Below are 20096 nucleotides of genomic sequence, written 5' to 3' on the forward strand. Positions count from 1 at the left end.
ACGCTGGCTAGTCGGCCCCACCGGCTCGGGCGGGGCTGCGGGAGGGTGCGGGGGGAGAGTGTGTGTGTGTGGGGGGGGGGGGGGAGGGGAGGCTAAATTGAATAACCAAAAGAACGCCTGGTCACATCTCGACTCAACCTTGCTCGCTTCACACCTGTCAGTGTTAGCATCCGTTGCTACGGTAAGCATTACCGGATATTCATACCAGAAACTTTTTTTTAGTTTACACATGTGCTTGGTTGTGGTTGTGATGCAGTGTAGGCAGCAAGGCTGTGGAAGGTCTTGCAGCAACAGGAAGAGTGCTTGACCATCGGCCCTAATGGTGTGGGAGCCCTTGCTGATCTGAGCCTTCAGTTACACTGACATGCGCCAAGGATTAACATCATATATGACTGACAGATGGCGTCCTTGTTGTTGTAAGAATTGATTAAGGTTAACACTTAACAGGAGCTTGCAAAACACGTAGCACTTGATCAGGAACCTTATCCAGTCTGTTGTCAGATAAGACCATAGACTGTATAAATAGGATAAGACCCTTGATTGACTAAGATTGGGCCTGAGGGGTCATACAGTCTGTAAAGACCACAGCATTGGGCTCATCAAAACGCCAGGTGAAGAAATGGACCCCAAAAAGGTAGCGTAGGGGAAGTAAGGGAAACATATGGGAGAAGGGGCTGCTCAGGCAGCCTGAGTGAATGCTGAGGTCTCTCTGTGGCTTCTGGAACGAAAATATTGTCCTCCAACAGGATAATGACCAAAAACTCACAGTAAAAGCCACCGCTGAGAGTCTGGCCACCAAAAAGGTTAATTCCCCCCAAGAGGCTGAGGCCAGACCACACTGTAGCTGACGTTAAAAGTGCCTTTCAACAACCATTCCCGTCCAATTTGATGAAGCTTAAGCAGTTTTTACTGAGAAGAAAGGGCAGCTATTTTCATTGTTTGGATGTACAGCGTGTTGATAGAAACTTGGGCAAATAGAGCATCAGAGGTTGTTGTCCATAGTGCTGAATGATTTTGATAATAATTTGGGGAGATGATTTTTTTTATATTTAAATATATATATTGCATGTTGTTCAGAATTTTAAAAATATTGAAAATGGTGAGTGTATGTGTTTAATGAGTCAATAATATCGTGATTGTTGTTTTAACGATGTGCAAATTGACATTATCGAGTATTTAAATTACTTTGGGGAAAAAACACTTGAAATCACGCACTGAAGACAGTCCCAGGAGGTAGGCTATGCGGGAGAAGTGCAGCAGAGCATGTGTCACGTGATCACTAGTGGGTCACAACGTTGTCCCACGCAGCCTAATGTTTATTTTGTGCAGCGAGAGTAGCCTACTTGGGATTTTATGCGGCTACTTCTGTTCAAGTAGCATTGTATGATGAGACAGTCACGTTTTTTCCTACACGGTATTATATGGAGAGAAAACATTAGCCTTTGAGTATTTTAATAGTCAGTTGTAAACAGATAACTATTCTCATGTAACTCTTTTGTAAATGGACTGAAGTTCGCTCTAAATATCTACGTTTACTGATTATGCTAACCGATCTCTATGGGATTTCTCATATACATTAGCCATAAGCTAACGCATTAGTTTCTATTCTGTAACTTGGAATGCTAGCCTACGTGATTGCTCTAAAACAAAACATAGAAGGAAATAACTGAGATGTAGGCTACTCTGTTGGTCTGCTCTTAGTTTTACAGTGAATCCTATGTAAAGGTTTGAAAGGAACTTCAGCTTCAGACTTTCTTTTGGGAAACTGTTAGGCCTATTCATCTTCTCTAATGTAGCTGGCTAGACCATGTCATTGCCACACACACAAGTGGGGGCAGAATTGGAAATGTGTAGAGTGACATGCATTGGTTGATTTGGTTAAAAAGTCACAGGCAAGGTTATTGGTTATTATTGTAATGATGCTATTCATAAATAATGAGCTGTAAAGTAACTCAGACTTTAACAAAAAAATTTTTTTAAAGGATATCGACTAATTATCGTTATCGTCAAAATCACAAAAAATATCGAGATATTATTTTTTGTCCATATCGCCCACCCCTAGTGTGTGCGTATATACGCGTGCGTGTGTATATATATGTGTGTGTGTGTGTGTGTATGTATATGTGTGCGTGTGTCCTTCTGTCTATCTATCTGTGTGTCTGTGCCAGATCTCTCTTGTGTTGGCGATGGCAATTGCGGCTCCATTATGGGCGCATTGCTGAATCGACAAGCAGGGTTGTTGACCAGCTAGTGCATTATGGGTCAACAGCTGCCCGGCTCAGCGGAAGCTGTGGAGGGCAATTAAAAGCCTGTCTGGTGAAGAGACTTTCTCTCACACACACACACACACACTCTGTAACACACACACACACACACACTCTGTAACACACACACGCCTCCCCTGCTCTGTGCACACAGCATCGCCTCGCTTCTATGGTGACACGAGAGGAACTGCGGCCCAATAATGGCAATTAACATAAAAGTATAATAGCTAATCAAATTGACAGCAACTGTTGTTCATCAGCTCCACACACAAAGTCTTATCAAAACAAACTATTATGAAGGAGGTAATTTCAGAGCTGATCTCCCATCACCATGTCTGTCTCTTCAGTCCTCCTCTCTCGCTCTCTCTCTCTCTCTCTCTCTCTCTCTCTACCATATCACTCTCTTGCTCCCTTTCTCTTTCCCTCCCACCCTCTTCTCAGTCCCCCCCCCCCTCTCTTTTTCTCTGTTGTGCATGCGCGACCTGGTCTCCTGGCAAGCCCGTTGGTGCCTAGTGGTAATTACCACCGAATTTACAAACCAAACGGATTGTTTCTCGCTCAAGCTGCAGTAGGTGGAGATGTGTGTGTGTGTGCGCGTGTGTGTGCGCGTGTGCGCGTGTGTGTGTGTGTGTGTGTGTGTGTGCGCGCGCGTGTGTGCGTGTGTGTGTGTGTGTGTGTGTGTGTGTGTGTGTGTGTGTGTGTGCGCGTGTGTGTGTGTGTGTGTGAGAGAGAGAGAGAGGCAGACTAGGGGTAAGATCGTACCCAATGAAGCAATTGTGCAGGTTATGCGACTCCCAACTTTGGGCTGACAGCCGTGGTGGTGTTTGGCTCGGGCTGTGTCGGAGTTAAAGCGTCGCCGAGCGCTACCTGTCTGCAGCCCTGTAATTAACGCAGGTGATTCTCTTGCTTCTCCTGATTGAATCGCGGCAATCTCATTATGTTCCAGGCCCTCGTTTTCTTCAGAGGGGGGAGGAATAAAAACACCCTCTGACACACACACACACACACACACACACACAGTGGTGTACAGCACCACTGATATGGTTAATTGATTTTTCTTGCTTTCTGTGCTGTGTTCGTTGGTGGTTGGTACTTTTTCTCCCTCATCAGAGTGACTCCCACTGTCGTGCTGCAACATACTGTGTTGCTGGATTGAACTTAGCGCTAATGCTTAACGTCATTCCAGATGTGAACATCTGTAGAATCCGTATCCTTTCTTGCATCCAGTAGTTTTCTGTTAAGTTGCTTTGAGATGTTCCCCTACCCATTATTATCTTCAAGACAAGGCTATTTTATTTGTGTAGTGCGTCATACACAAAAATAAATTGTGCTTTACACCATCGGAAACAGAAATAACAAGCAATATGTGTACATATAATGTGTGTGCTTGCATTCTTTATGATTACTGATATCTTGCGGGCTTGTGAAGTTCTCCTGGTAAACCTGTTGTGAGGGGAGATCTTCACTGGGACACTGTAGGAACGCATCTCCCCGGCTCCTTCAGAGCGGTCGCCTCAAGCACCGGCCCATTGTCTCCATCTCGGCAGAGCTTCTTGGGCTTAAATCCTTCACCACCGAAACAGAGCCATCGCAGTTCCATTGTTTTCAAGAAGCACCTTAAATTACGTTACCATTGCTAGTTGGGGGGGGGGGGGGTGGGTGTCCAATGAATATGTGGAAACTGGGGCGAGCATTGAGTAGGTATAATTACGGACACTCCTGCCTTTCTGCTTTGCGGGCGACTCGGGGGTGAGTGTGCGCTGAATGGGATTGTCATGGTAATGCCTTTGTGTGACGAGAGTTCCCCAAGAGGCTTGATTCAGACAACCTTCAGTAGCAGGTCCCATTCATACCAAACTACCCGAGAAACCAGGGCAATTACTATAATGGTGTAAGTCAATATTGGCCGAATTCTTGCCCAAGCAGCCATGTTCAGCATGTACGACAGCAGTTGACACCTTGATAGAGGTGATTGTAGTAATTGGCTGTGAAAGTACTAATTGTGTGTGTGTGTGTGTGTGTGTGTGTTTCTACAGTATTCTGAGAAGGCCCTGTACAACCAGCTGAGCTTCTACAGGTTCATCTTTGATTGGGATTATGCCTTCAACAAGGTCCTCACACCAGAAGACAGAGGTGAGACACACACACACACACTCACGAACACTCAATATATTTTCCCTCATATTCGTGGCACCCCCATATCCGCCAACTCTGTATCTGCGGTTTCAGTGTCACATCCTAAAATATTAAGTGGATAATTCTGAAAACGAACGGTTGACATTTTAAATTCAGCGCCACTCTGCACCGCCACGCTTGCCTCGTGATGTGTCTTTTTGCTCGTTTAATTTCTCATGCACGTCCTTCAGTCCTCCATCCTAGTTCCACTCTCCTTGTTTCCTTCGTGCGTTGTCAAACGGCGGGGCTGGGATGTTCGCATACTAAGGAAGACGGAAGGAATGAACGGACGACTGACAAAGAAATTATATTTACCCCTCGTCATTGCTCCATTATATTTACCCCTCGTCATTGCTGCATCCAGAATTTGCCATTTCTGGGCATTCCGTGTCCCCAAATTGTTTTGTATATCAGTTATTGTTGCCTATGTCTAATTATGCATGTTATGAATTTAACTTTATCATAGGCATACTGTTTATGTCTGTGAAAGACAAATAAGGGATAATGGACGACACGGTGGTCTGTTCACAGAAGTTAATGCACGGTCGAGGTTGTAAAATGGCCCCGATGCGAAGCGGAGGGCCGTTTAAACCCCGTAGTGCATTAACTTCTGTGAACAGACCACCGTGTAGTCCATTATCCTGCTTATTCCACTGTTGCCACTTGCGTTGTGTTCATTTCCTGTTACAATTTAAACGTTTTAATCGCTAAAACTGTCTTGTTTGTAGAACTAATTTCTTCCGATACATATCAACTAATTTCTCAACTTGCAGGACAAACTGCCCTTACTAGTTCTAAATGGATGGTTGCTACGGCCAAAGGCCAGCCGTTAGTTCTATCTCTCCCGTTGTCAAGCGGGCGTATCCCAAGATTCTGATGAACTTTAGCTTTGAAACATCGCTATTTTACTTAGCCTGCTGTCATCCATCTAGCTAAAAGCCACCTTCGTCATATGCTACAGTGTTGCCATGTTCTGAACGTCTGCATTTTACAGCTTGGATGCAACGTGACAGTTCATTTAAACGAGGTCGGCGAATTAATATACAAGTGTGATATGGCTAAAAAAATGGATCTACTTCATAGGTGTGCAAATAACATACGGTTAATGGTTGTTCTAAATTACGTAGGACAATGGGAAATTTAACCAAGCAGTGGAATAAGTTATATATAGTGTTCACTACTATTCGCAGTATAGTATCTGTATCCCCGGTGGATATGGGGGGCCTCTGTGCACACGTTGCATATGCTTGCATGCCGTCTGTATGCGCAGGCCCACTCATTTTACAGCAATGGATAATGTACCAAAACAGGAAGTGTCACACAAACACTCATGCTAATGTACACACACACACAAAAGGAGGCTCACAACATGCATTAAATAAGCATCCATTCCTTTGCCAACACACACACATGCACAAGCACACACACAAGATGCATGAGGTGTGTGTTGGTGGTGTTGGTGGTGGTGATGGTGGCAGCAGCAGTAGTGGGGGCGGTGGTGGTGGGGGGGGGGGTTGGGTTAAGGATGTTCAGCTCCTCGAGTCGACAGCCCTAATTCAGGCGACGGATTCAATCACGGAACGGCGCGGAATGCAAAGCGCTCCAATCAGTTTGAGGGAGCCGAAGAGAGTGAGCGAGCGGGCGAGCGAGCGAAAGAGAGAGGGAGAGAAGCCTCCTCTTGGCCAGTGAGCACTCAGTAATAGCGTTGGCTGTGTTGATTGAAAACAGTTTTTAGATTTTGGAAAATGATAGGGCCAGTAATTGGCGAGAAGGCAAAAGGATAGCCCTTCATAAATAATAGGACATGGAGCATATATTTCGCCCCTGGGCCCGGTCTGAAGGGGGTTCCGTCCTGAGCGCCGCTCGTGCCTGAGCCATTGGCGGCCGGCGGCTCCTTACCCACAATCCTCTTTGATTGATGTCACTTGATTAAAAAGGACCTCTTGGACTAGGCTGATATATTTCTTTTTTTTTTTCTCCTGGACCGTGCCAGTTGTGGCCGACGAGGCTGAAGAAGGCGAAGATAAATATAATGTGTAATCAATAGATGACCACTCAACACAGGAAGGGCTGGAGGAGGTGGCGGGGAGTTGGGGTGCTAACATGATTATAGACTTGGCTTTTCCTGCTGAATGTTTTATTTCTTTACTTTTTCTTTTGTTGATTCCGTCAGTAATTGGCGATTGTTGTTTTTTTTATTATTATTTATTTAATTTTTTTCTGACTGCTGTGCCTCTGCCTTATCAGCCCAGATGATTTATGCGACCTTTCAAGAAATCAAGTATTTAAAAATATATATATGTTTGTTTGTTTGTTAAGAATTGATATTTGGTTGATTTTGTTAGTGATGACAAAAGATTTCCAAGGAGGGTGGTTGTACTCTGAATAGCTCCAAACCAGGCCATCTTCATGACGTTTTGACATTACATGAATGGGCTCTAACACACCCAAGTTAACATCACACACACACAGACACTCACTCTTTCACATAAATTCACTCTCACTCTTTCTCTACTTCTCTCACTCACTCACTTGCTTCCACACACACACACACACACACACACAGGCACGCGCGCACGCACGCACGCACACACACACACACCCTGTCAGTCCAGCAGGTCCCAGACTGGGATAACAGCATTGTAAGTTATTGGTGTGGGATTAGCCGCTCCGTGGCGGCTGTGCATCCTACACAGAGTGGTAAAGTATAGCCTCAAAGGTGCTTATCCCCCCGCACGCCCCCTCGTCTGCTGCCGTGATGCCACGCATTACTGCATTACCGACTGCAGGGATACGGCTGTTCAGCGGTGGAAATTGCAAGGGCGCGTGTTTAGCCGCTCGCGCCTCCGCTGCCCGGAGGTTTCCTTGGGTTCATTTAGACCCCAGGAATGACCCGCGCGCGGCTGGACATCTACTGGCTTGACTGAGGCGTCATGTTGTGTGGTTGCCTCCTTTGCCTGTTCTTGCCTTCAGGTCTTCACAGCACAACCTGGCCAGCCTCCGTGAATTTTTTTTTTTTTTTTTTTTTATCGTTCGACTGTGGAGTAGCACGTTTGAGTGGCACACACACACTGGAGGTAGTGTGGATGTGGAAACTGTTGAGGCGTCCGTCCTGGTGATTTTCCGCAGAGAATGTTCCAGCCTCTGAGTTTCGGATCCTCTTGATTCATGTTGATGTTCTTGACCATAGACACACACACACTGACACACACTTACTTTGTTTGTGATGGCTACTGTTTTGGTACTGTTGCATAAACACTTATGATTTGATGTAATCAATAGTCCTCATTGTGAAACAATCAAGTGTGTTTAACCCCTCACAGCAGTGTTGTTGGTGGTGGTGGTGCTGTTTTGAGTTTTTATTGTGTCGCGTATGACTGCAGTGATTCGCTATCTGCCGCTCAGTGTACCAGCTAACGGTGAAAGCCCACAGAAGAACTCGGACGACAATGACGAGACGGAGAGTAAAACGCGTACAATAGAAGACTGCGTGGTTAAAAAAAAACGTACGAGTTTCAAACACACTCCCAATACACACAGACAAACGTGTGTATATATACACACACACTTTTGTAGAATTGGTGCAGAGTCACAAACGCATACCCTACCCCACCCCACTCCCCATAATTCTACCAAACTCGCTCTGCACCGTACCCCCCCCCCCCCCCCAACCCCAACTCCACTCAGGGACGTTTAGTGTCGTATCTGGCAGATTTTCTGTCTGTCTGATGAGCGAGGAATTGCTTTTAAAGTGGGCATTATGCCAGACCCGGCCACACAATAGAAAAACCAATCTCTCCCCCTCCACCAGCTCCAGCACCACCACCCCTCCTCTCCCCTCCTCGTCCTATTCTGTCTGCTCCGCTGTTATTGTGGCGCTTTAGATAACTGCGGTGCCGCAGCGATGGAAGATGAGGCGAGAATGGGCCGCTGGACGTGCTGGCCAGGAGGTTACGGGGGCGCGGGGGGGGGCAGGGGGGGTTGCTTGGCGCTAGCCACAGGGTTCAACAGGAGGGCCAGGAGGGGAGAGCGGTGACGTCGGCCTGATGGAGTTAAGTCCGGAGAGGTGTTACGATTACTCAGCGCTGGAGACTGAGGTGGAGTGACCGCATCAAGGTGTTGGCTGCGCTTCTCTGTACTGTCCAGCAGGGGGTGTTTTGAAGGCTGTGGATCTCAGTCAGAGTGTTGAAGTAATGAAGAGGTTTTGAAATGGTGTGTGGTGAACGCATGATTGGTTTGTATGTCTAGTCAGTGTCTAATGGTGGAATTGCCCTCGGAACGGGCAGCTTTGTATCTATCTGTACTGTTCACCCTCTTGCCTGCTACCAGTGCAAGAAATGCTCCAGGCTCTGAGGAGTTATAACGCCCACCTCCCTCCTCTTTATCTCCCTCCCTCCTCCGTCCTCTCCTCACGGCATCCCCGTATACAGGCCCTGGAAGGCAGCCATTCCCACCATTAGAAGTTTCTGGAAGCGAGTCAAAGCGCTGATCTCCATTCATCTCCTCCGCTTGTTTTCTCCCGCAGACTTCCAGAGCTGCATCGTATAGTCTGCGCCTACTGGCAGGATATTGAGCCGTACGATTGGCTCTCAGGCCTGCTCGTCTCCCTCTCTCTCTCTCTCTCTCGCTCTCTCTCTCTCTCTCTCTCTCTCTCTCTCTCTCTCTCTCTCTGCCAGGGAAGACATCAGTGCTCCTCCGCACAACTGGCCATCAAGAGTCGCAGCTTCATATTTACTGCCCTCATCAACAGTCGCAGTGGGCTTGTCTTCGTACAAAAAATAAAAAGAAGCCAGAATCACCTAAACTCACTGTGTGAGTGTATACACTGTACACACGGGGTGCTCATTTGTGTGTGTGTGTGTGTGTGCACGCCGGTATGTGTGTAAAGCGAGAGATTAGATGCAGGCTGTGGATCTGATCTACATGTAGACTGCGGTCCACCGCCTGATTGCAGCCACTGAGTTAAATGTGGAGGCAATTTCAGCCCCTGTGGGAGTCCTTCCATAATAAAACATTTTCTTTCCCTTTTGAAAAATTAGATATCCCATATCAATGACTTCCAAATCATGTTGAACTCTGATTTCATTCTTTCATGAAGAGCAATTCATCGCTCCCCTTTTTAGTCATACCCTTTAACTCTTCCACTCTGCACACGCTCTCTCTCCACCTCTCTCTCTCTCTTGCTCTCTCTCTCCACCTCTCTCTCGCTCTCTCTCCACCTCTCTCGCTCTCTCTCCACCTCTCTCTCGCTCTCTCTCTCTTGTTCTCTCCACCTCTCACTCTCTCGCTCTCTCTCTCTCGTTCTCTCGTTCTCTCTCTCTCTCTCTCTGGCTCTTTCTGAGTTCCTCAAGTGTGGGCAGTGTGATTACGCACACACAGTAATGTAATTTCCTCGCATTTATAAAATAAAAATTGTCCTTTATCAGTGTAGGGATAATGCTCAATTTGCCAGCTAGCTCTTCCACCTCTTCATGGTGGAATATGCTTGCCCTCCCCTTCCTGATCACCCCCCCACACACACACACACAGAAGACATGAGACACACTCACTCTGACACACACATATATACCCCCCCCACACACACACACACACACTGCCAGCTCCAGAGCTGATGGAAAATCTGCGGGTACGATTGTCAAATCAATTATTCATTCTGTGCAATTACACTCGCACAAAGAACTTTTCTCCGCTCCGAGTGATGATTAAATTAACAGCTATTCCAGCTGCCTGATAACATCTAATAGAATATTCATAAGAAGCCCAAATGGAATGTATGATCTCCATTAACTTCATCATGCTCACTTAATTACATGCTTGTTATTGTATTTACACCTAGTTAGAGCCCACGGAGGCTGATCCACTCTCTCTAGCAGTGGCAAACACGGACCGCAGGGCGAGGAGAGCCGGCGATCTTAGCGAGATCACCTCCACTCATCATTCTCCTTCTTGCTTTCTGTCTCTTGTCTTCTCCTCGTCTGTGCTTTCTTGCTTTCTGTCTCTTGTCTTCTCCTCGTCTGTGCTTTCTTGCTTTCTGTCTCTTGTCTTCTCCTCGTCTGTGCTTTCTTGCTTTCTGTCTCTTTCATGTGTCCTCCTCTACCTCCAGTGCATCTATTGTACTCCGGTCCAATAACCCCCCATTCATACATACATACTCTCTCTCACACACACACACACACACACACACACACACACACCTTCTCATGTTCTCTGGCAGTTTTAGGAATGCTATTTATTTTAAATACGACCCCTGCAGGGCCACGAGCGGAACCGGGGTCTCTGACAACCTCCGTGGCTTTTAAGTTGCTCTTTTATCCATTCCACACGCCGTGATTGAGGGAAGAAAAGGAGTGAAGAAGGCTAGAAGGAGAGGGGTGGGGGGTGGAAGAATTATTTTCTCCCTCCTTTCAAAAATGATGACATGATTGCTTTCGCTTGATCATGCATCATCTTTTTTCTCCTTTCCTTCCCCCATCCCCCCTCCCCCCTCCCCCCTCAGGTAAATAGTCCCCCCCACCCCTCCTCCTCTGTTACACAAGGTACTGTTCAGTGTATTCTCTCTGTCTCTCTCTCTCTTGCACTCGCTCGCTATCCTCACCCGTCTCCCTTTCGCTGGAGGTAAAACACTTGGTAATGGTTGCCGATGCTGCTGGTGTGCGACCTCCTGTCCCAAGAGAGATCCATCTCCCTTCTTCCTCCCAAGACAGATCCATCTCCCTTCTTCCTCCCAAGACAGATCCATCTCCCTTCTTCCTCGCGCTTGCAGGATTAACCCTTGTTATCCACAGGGTGGTCAGCCTCGCTCCACTCAGGCGGCACACCTGCTAATGCACCCATTTGACAAGAACCAGCGAGAGATAAAGAGCACCAGATCGCAATAGCGTAGCAATGATGTGGAGGGGAGGGTCAGACGGGAAGATAAGCCATCGCCCTGCTGTAGAGAGAGGGACTTGGAAGGGATTATGATATCCATCAAATCCTGCAAACCCTCAACATGGTGGTGTCACATAGTGGTGTCACTGGTGGTGTCCTACAAGTCAGTTGTCTCTTGTCTTTTGTGTGTTGCTTTGTGTGTTGCTTTGTGTGTTGCTTTGTGCCTTTTTTGTGTGTTGTTTTGTGTCTTGTTTTGTGTCTTGTTTTGTGACATGGTGTGCTGCACACAACAAAACGTCTTTTTGCCCCCAGAGTGCATTTGTTACCAAAGAAGCCATTTAAATTTTTACCCTCACCTGTTTGATGACATTACCAAGCAATACAATGCAGGATACATACAATACATGCCTCCAGGCTGCACACAGGGACTGTCTCATCAAGATGGGTTGGTAGCCAAGTCAGATCCCATGTATGCAGGCTTATGTTTATAGTTTTGTCAAAAAGCACACTTGTGTTGTGGTTCTGGTTGATACAGTAGTGTTCAGTCACACTACGCTACTATCAGACCAGTGTTATGTTTCTCTTCTTTTGAGCAGGACTGCTGTGTGCAGCATTGGAAGTCATGCTCTAGTGTGATGTGATGTTAGTGTGCAGGACTGCTGTATGCAGCATTGGAAGTCATGCTCTATTGCAGTGGTCACCAACCTTTTTGAGCCCAAGATCCCTAACCTCGCCCTGAACAAAGTCAAGATCTACCGTGAAGCGTCAAAAGAGAATCAAAGCTAAAATACTTCCAATTTAAGGTCTTTTATTTAGGCAAATGTATCAGGTAAAAAATAGCCTATCAACGCCATACATCCTCCACCCCCTTATAGGCTACAGGCATCAATAAGATAACAACACTTAACATAGTCTTTATTTATGATTTTCTAATTGGAGTAGGCTAAGTGTCTGTGACAACACGTCATGATAAATTTGATAATGTTTGATCGCTGTTTTGGTATGAAGCATCTTTCACGTAATGAATGCGCACTCTAGGAAGTGAAAGTAACCGTAAGTAATGTGGCCAAGGCCTACAATGCGCTCCGTGTCTGTAGCTGTCTGTGCACCTAGGCTACTGTACGTAATCGATTGCATTCTTCAAATAGAGAACAAATTCCTGACAGTTCCTGATCGCTAAACATTCCTTTTCTTTTTCTGTCAGTTAGCAGTTGATATAGAAGCACCTAATTTGACTTCAGCGGTGACAAGTCCTGTTCCGAGAGAGAGAGGGAGAGGAGAGAGCGTACCTGCAAAGTGGTGCTGTGTGCGCGCGCGTGTGTGTGTCTGCATGTTCGGTTCAAGTCAGACATTGGTCCATCCGGTCCCGCATTCACGCCGCTCCATTATTAGATTAACGTAATCAGACAGCGCTGTAAAATATGTGCAGGCATTTCTCGCATTATGATGGCTAGAGTTGCGGGTTTTGAATAAATCATGCGCTATACCCACAATCCTGCGCTGATTTTTAGGCCCTGTAAACGTTGGCGACCATGCAGGAATTTGGTGACTGTTTGTATTTTTCCTGTTATTCACGGGATCTACTGGGCAAGTCCTAAAGATCTACAGGTTGATCGCGATCGACTGGTTGGCGACCACTGCTCTAGTGTGATGTGATGTTAGTGTGCAGGACGGCTGCAGTATTGGAAGTCATGCTCTAGTGTGATGTGATGTAGTGTGCAGGACGGCTGCAGTATTGGAAGTCATGCTCTAGTGTGATGTGATGTTAGTGTGCAGGACGGCTGCAGTATTGGAAGTCATGCTCTAGTGTGATGTGATGTTAGTGTGCAGGACGGCTGCAGTATTGGAAGTCATGCTCTAGTGTGATGTGATGTTAGTGTGCAGGACGGCTGCAGTATTGGAAGTCATGCTCTAGTGTGATGTGATGTTAGTGTGCAGGACGGCTGCAGTATTGGAAGTCATGCTCTAGTGTGATGTGATGTTAGTGTGCAGGACTGCTGTATGCAGCATTGGAAGTCATGCTCTAGTGTGATGTGATGTTAGTGTGCAGGACTGCTGTATGCAGCATTGGAAGTCATGCTCTAGTGTGATGTGATGTTAGTGTGCAGGACTGCTGTATGCAGCATTGGAAGTCATGCTCTAGTGTGATGTGATGTTAGTGATAGACCTGAATGCTGACATCAGTGGGTTTAGCAGCGTCACCACCAGTGGCACCAGGGTCCTCAGCTCTCAAATTCTAGCCCTGGATCTCCCCGACAGAGCTGCTGCTCTCGCAGATTACCCAGCCCGACAGAGCTGCTGCTCTCGCAGATTACCCAGCCCGACAGAGCTGCTGCTCTCGCAGATTACCCAGCCCGACAGAGCTGCTGCTCTCGCAGATTACCCAGCCCGACAGAGCTGCTGCTCTCACAGATTACCCAGTCCGACAGACAGGGCTCTCGCCGATTACCCAGTCCGACAGAGCTGCTGCTCTCGCAGGTGATGAGCGGCCGCGACGCCAGCTGACTCCGAGCTGCGGCCTACGGCTCCTCCATCAGCTCTGCTCTGTAATTGAGGGCCCTCCCAGTGTGAAATGGCCCTGGGTATCGACCCGCGTGCCTGGCCTCGGAGCCCCCCTGCCAAGTGGCATCGCGTGTTCATCTGCACCACTCGGCTGTGTCTTGGTCTTTCCGGGCCTCTTTCCTGCGGCCATCGCACTTAGCGGATCGCCAAATCTGTATTGATTCCTCCACTCTCTCTTCCCTCCATCCCTGGTCCCGATGAGAGGAACTACCACGAAAGCCCAATTTCTGAGATGTGTTCGATATTGAGCATGCGCTTGCTTTCTGTCCAACTCTATTCAGGGTGGGACAAAATGTAGATACGCCAATATATCATGACTTCTTTTGTGATGCCTTGTTGATATGCTGCCACCAAATATCAATATTTTATACTAATATATTACATTCATGTAACACAGACATATTCATGCATAAACATAACCAACACAGAAATGTGCAAATCTGTTTGTTGCATCCTAAAAGTGGTATTTTTGCTCATTTAAAAAAATATATATATTTGTACATTTTTAAGAGGCACTAAGCGAAAACTCTGTACACTTAGTACAGGATTTCAATGTGAAATGAAGTGAAGAGATACATAATTTTGCCGTAATGTCTCCTGTTCTGTTCTGTGACATATTTGCATGCTCTGCATCGTACATGTTTACATATCTTGCTCACTGGCGTCCTTGTCGTTTTCAGCGATGGCGAAGGGCCGCTGGGCGCTGGAGCGTCAGGCGTATAAGAAGCTAAAGGACGTGGTGGACCGCGCCCTCGCCTCCAGCAGCTACTCGGAGGTCAACCTGGCCAAACTCTTCCAGGCCTTCACCGCTCTCAAGTAGCAACGCTGCGTCTCTCTCTCTCTCCCCCTCTCTATCTCTCTATCTTCCTCTCTATCTCTCTCTTCCTCTCTATCTCTCTCTCTTTCTCTCCCCCTCTCTCTCACTCGCTCGCTCTCTCTCGCTCTCACTCTCTTTCTCTCTCTCGTTCTCTCTCCCTCCCTCCCTCTCTCTCCCAAACGTGTGGGCACCAGGCTTGATGTGCGGGTCTGGACTCCCAAGCCTGCTTTTACCTCATGCTGGTGAGACTCAAAAAATCAGAAAGCTCACCACTCTTGTGCTGTCACCTCAGGTTTAGAATTCAGTGTATGTATATAACAAAAAAAAGTTTCCATTTCAAGGACTGGGTGCTATTTTTATTGATGAAACCTCTCAACAAAGCCTCCCTTAATCCCTTTCATTTTATAGAACCGACCCCATGAGGTTTGAGTAGAATGACTCCAGTTCTCGGCCAGTATCTAATCTGAATTAGGTCATCCTTGAGTGCCGTGGACTATTAAGCAGCCGTGGCATTACCCTCTCCTTTTGTGTCATTTAAGGAACTGCATAGTATGACCACGTTCGGACGAGGCACATGTGAATACGCTTGGGGGGCACAGGTCATGTTCTAATGGCGGCTGGGTGCGTAATGACCACATCTCCAGCCATCTTGCGCTGTTTGAGTCCAAATCAATCACCTTGACCCCCCCCCCCCCCCCCCCACGTTCTCATCGTCCGTCTAGTTCTTCTCACCCGTCTCTCTTTAACCGGCGACGATTCCCTGGCCAAACTGGCTCGTCATGAGAGGATAAGGACCCTCTCAGGTGCACCCCCTCCGCATCACCCGTGTCACAAAAAAAACCCTATGCACTTTCCCCCCTACACACACACACACACACACACACACACACACACACACACACACACACACACACACACACACACATACACACATACCTACGTACCCCTGGAGTGTCCAAGGGAATATCAATCACGACTAAGTTACGGGCAGATTGGAGCTCGCAGGCCTGCTTGATGGGATCTGTGGATCCCTGCCCTGTAATGACATCTCTCATCACATAACCCCCCCCCACACACACACACACACACACACACACACACACACACCACTACCACTAAAACCCCAGTCCCATTCACTGGCCAGCAATTAGCCAATGACACATACAATACCCACAATGCCTTTGATTCTGGAGATGTTTCTTCCAATTTTACTGTGATTGGACCCTTGTTTGAATGAGTCTCGTTTGATGCCTTTGGGCTTTTTGACTAAAGGCAGAGGGGTGACTAGCTGGAGAGGATTGAGGTGGTGGCATTTGGGTGGTCTCTATGGTCCAGCAGGTGTCTGAAGTCATATCTATGTCATGTATAAGTGTGTTAAGTTAGCCCTTTGTTGCTTTTGTGGGAGGAGGTTTTAATGTCGTGTGCATTTAATGTCTGCAATGTTTTGTCCATTTCTACATTTATGTCGCTGATTTGTCTTTGTTTATTCTGTAGTAACCAGGTTGTGTTGATAAATTGTGTAATATGTTTTGATATATGAACTTAAATAAAAATGGTTAGTATTGTATCTGTTTCTCTGAATATTCACTTTTTTTCTGCAATGAATGCATGTTAAGAGTGCCCGTTCCAAGAAAATACATTTTTATAGTGCCCTTGGTGTGTAATTTGGTGTTGTTTGGAACCCAACCAATTCTGTAAGTGCATTGTGGCTGGTGTCATCCAGACTAGTGGATAGTGTAGATTATTACAGAAAAGTTTGTATTTTTATGTATTTAGTCAAATAAACGCTAAAAAATATATCAGACTTAAGGAGTTAGACAAGGTGACTGGCGAATGGCGCACACCTTGAAAGACTCCACTTAAAAGCTGAAAATGAGTCGCGACAAAAGAGAGGCCTTTTGTGTAGGGTATTCAAATATTTGATTTATTTATTACTTGTGTAGCCTACCTAAGATATAGTCGGTTGTGAGTTGGTATTGTACTTAACTTCAGATGGACTACTAAATTCCCTTTGGCACTTTATAAGATTAAGTTATCAATTAGGCCTACTCTCGGATTTCATGCCCAACATTCCTCGAAATCGGCCAGCGCATTATCACGCGGGCGAGGCTGTTTCCAAACTACAGCACTCAATAGCAATAAGGCTTTGCATTCATTTCAGCACTAAGCTAATACGAACAAATCGTTTTTGTTATGCTAAGCTTTATTGCCTGTCTTTTTGACCAGAATAGTTGTGTTGAGCAAAGCGATGGACAAGGTAGTCTTTGATGAGGGAATTAGTGGCCTATTCTCCCCCCATTATTCATAGCGTCGTGGAATATGTAAGTACCCGAGGTGTCAAAAGGAGAAGCGGTCCTATTGCAAAGTGCTCCCCTTGTTCGCCTGAATGGGGGGCTATGAGATGATAAACCGCTTAATACACCGAGCTAATTGGATGAGGGTAAAAGAGACGGGGGAATTACGGCCAGGCAAAGGAGGACCGAGTGCCAGTGGCGAACTATTCAGCCTTTTCACCGTGATTTCTCCTCTATATGACTCCAAAGCGAGGCGAGGGGCTCATCAAAGCGCCTTTAGAGCGGGTGCTCCGCCTGTCTCGAGCCGTGTCCGAGAGGAACTGGGGTTTGATTGCCCAGTGTGCCGAAGCACAGGCCGGAAGAATTTGAAATCAACATCGAAATCAAACATGGACTGAGTAGGCGATGGATTTGGAAGTAACACACAGGGCTCTTTTTATGTCTTTAAAACGTGGCTCCTGCTGCCGCACACAGATACGGAACGGGTAATATTTAACTTGTAGGCCCACCTATTGTAGGATATAATGGGAAATATTGGTTAGTCCACAGAATTTACATTTCTACCGTTGCGTTTATTGTTATAGGCCTAGCTATGATAACTATGACTATTGGATTCCCATTCATTAAACAGTGAGAGGAAAGGGATTAGGCCTACGTCTCAAAGTTGCCTACTTTTTAATTTGGCCTATAGGGCCCGCAGATCCTCCATTGAGAAGGACATTCCCCAGATGCTATGATCAAATTGAGTTGCTATTCATTAGAAAAAAGTTCACAATGAGATTAAGACATTCTGTGAAATCTCATAAGCGTCCAACAGGAGCACGCACCAGTGGCCTTGGAAGAAACAAAATTGTGCCCAGCGCTTACCTACTGAGGAGCTGTGGCGGTGGGGAGAAAATTGCTTTCTGTAGGCTAATATTGCTGAAGTCCACGGATTTTAATGCCGGCCGTGTGACCGTTAACATGGTCTCGGTGCAAGTCTGAAGAGTAGGTTATCCTTAATGAACGATGTTTACGTGCTTAATGTGCAGATGTGTAATGTGTGTGTGCGCTCACACCCAGAGCTCAGTGCGTCCCCTAGTCGCTTTATTTCCTTTCTCCTTGATCCTGCTTGTGTGCTGCGTCGAAACGAGACGGATTAACGGTTGTAAAACAAGGAAAGAGAAAGCTTTTCATTGGACTGAGCAATAAAGAAGAAAATTAATCCGGGAGGTAATTTCACGCGATTTGGTTCAGCACCATGGACGGGTCAAATGGGGAAAATGACGGCGTTGAAAGGAGCGCATTGATTGCGGTAATGGCATCGCCTCTCCTGTGAGTTCCAACGGAGAGGATTTGGGAATTAAATTGGGAATCTGAAAGAAAGACTTGCTGATAAACTGGATGTTACTTCATTAATGAGAAAGAACTCACAGCAACTGAGTTGGCATTACAGCTGTTAAAACCAATTTAGGGCCTTGAAGAGTTTTGAAAGCATGTTTTGTTAACTGTCAAATAAAATGGTTGAATAATTGAAATCCGTCGCTTGTGTGTAGTATTCACACGTTCAGACTCTCTTTTCATGGATATGGTGTGTTATTTAGGCTATCGTTCAAGGTCATCAAAGAGCTCGGCTGTCCTATTGCTGTGAAATTCTTGTGTGTTTGCCAATATGTCTTGTATTCAACAGCAAAATTTGCCCACGGCCCCACTTTGATGTTGGATTGTAATGTCCCTCATAGCCACCCCACCGCAGCTTAATACGCACACTATACCTTATCGATCCTTCCCTTTAATACAGTCCTAAATGGTGTATCGCTATAGACCGATTTAAGATTGCTATTGCTTCGTAGTATAATGACCCGGCTTTTGTTAACCTTACTTGATTTTAGTTGATTTCCTTTAGAGTAGGCTATAAATGTAAAGAGGGTCAAATGTATTTAAGTAAATACGCAACTAGGCTACATCATTCCAGAAGAAAATGCATCTTCAAACGTCCACAATGCTTCTTTGCTGAAACATAAAGTGGCAAATGTCTAATATTTCACTATGCCTGGACCAAACATCAAAACACCTCTCAACATGTTTAAATTGGCCTGTGGTGAACGTTTAATATTTAAAAAAATAAAATAAAATACTGGCTAATTCATACAATTGAGTAATGACAGTATGGTCAGAATTATGCATCTTTTTTCACCTTGGCTACTGAACCTGTTTTTATTATTACCATTTTAAAAGATCTGCTTCAAGAGTAGTGCCTAAACAAGTACCACAAATAAGGAAGGAAGTAAATCATGTCATCCTTATTTTGCCTGCATCGCTTCCCCAATAACATTATCTGAATAAATGTGCAAGAGACTGTGGAACAATCAAAAAATTATGTCACCAGTTTTTATTTAGTTATAGTTTATCAGGCCTAAGCCAGAGTCATTTACACTCACTTATCAATAAAGCAACCTCTCTTCTCCATCAAAATGCTCTTGAGCAGAGAGTGAACATAAATTATAGTCTAAAAACCTAATATCTCATTAACATAGGAGCTTTTCTACTCAGAAACAGTCATACAATACTACATCAAGTGCATCTTTTTCAAACTTTTTTTCTCCAAATATACAAGACTCTGTTAATTTTTTTTCTTTCTTTTTTTTTCTTTCCACTTTGCATTATTATGTACATTTGCTCATCACAGTTGCGTGAGTGAGGCTGTGTATTTACTCTAAACATCACATCATCTCTGTCTTGTCAAATAGGATTGCAATATAGCATAATCAATCCAATTGGGGGTTTTAAAAAAAAAAAAAAAAGGTCCAAAAAACAGTGTATTTAACCTACACAAATGCTCGACAGGTCAGTTGGACAGAGGTCGGTGTGGAGACCTAAACTATAACGATGGATCGACTGACTAAGGCCCGAGGAGAGAGTCTGGAGAAAGTCTGACGTGGTGACTGGGTTTCCCTTTGGTATATTGACCTCTGGTGCACAGTGAACAAAGAGCACAGGTCAGCCTGATGCCTGCTGAGGTGAGGCATACTAAGATGACCTCCCATGTAGCAGTACACACTCCTCACCCCCACCCCCGTGGCCTGAGTGTTCCGTGGTCTGTTTGAACACTAGGTCTCATCAGGCTAGATGTAT

At 45.8% G+C, this 20096-nt stretch overlaps 1 protein-coding gene across 1 annotated transcript; it reads left to right on the forward strand.

Moving 5' to 3' along the window:
* The first annotated feature begins 619 nt into the window (after positions 1-619).
* LOC143131819 (DNA polymerase alpha catalytic subunit-like) lies at positions 620-15383 on the forward strand. Its single transcript, XM_076291406.1, has 4 exons — positions 620-634; positions 747-803; positions 4301-4397; positions 14552-15383. Exons 1-4 carry the CDS (start codon positions 620-622, stop codon positions 14689-14691), a joined length of 309 nt encoding a protein of 102 aa, XP_076147521.1. The 3' UTR covers positions 14692-15383.
* Positions 15384-20096: the final 4713 nt, after the last annotated feature.

Source organism: Alosa pseudoharengus, unplaced genomic scaffold (genome assembly GCF_046254945.1).
Source record: "Alosa pseudoharengus isolate Yale_2024_CS ecotype anadromous, Long Island Sound unplaced genomic scaffold, YU_APseudo_1.1 YU_APseudo_1.1_scf_18, whole genome shotgun sequence".
In the NCBI taxonomy this organism is placed as follows: domain Eukaryota; kingdom Metazoa; phylum Chordata; class Actinopteri; order Clupeiformes; family Clupeidae; genus Alosa; species Alosa pseudoharengus.

Excerpts from the sequence above, each read along its gene's own strand:
- LOC143131819 (XM_076291406.1), top strand. Across the intron at positions 804-4,300 it reads AGAGTCTGGCCACCAAAAAG|TATTCTGAGAAGGCCCTGTA; the intron begins GTTAATTCCCCC and ends GTGTTTCTACAG. Across the intron at positions 4,398-14,551 it reads CCTCACACCAGAAGACAGAG|CGATGGCGAAGGGCCGCTGG; the intron begins GTGAGACACACA and ends TGTCGTTTTCAG.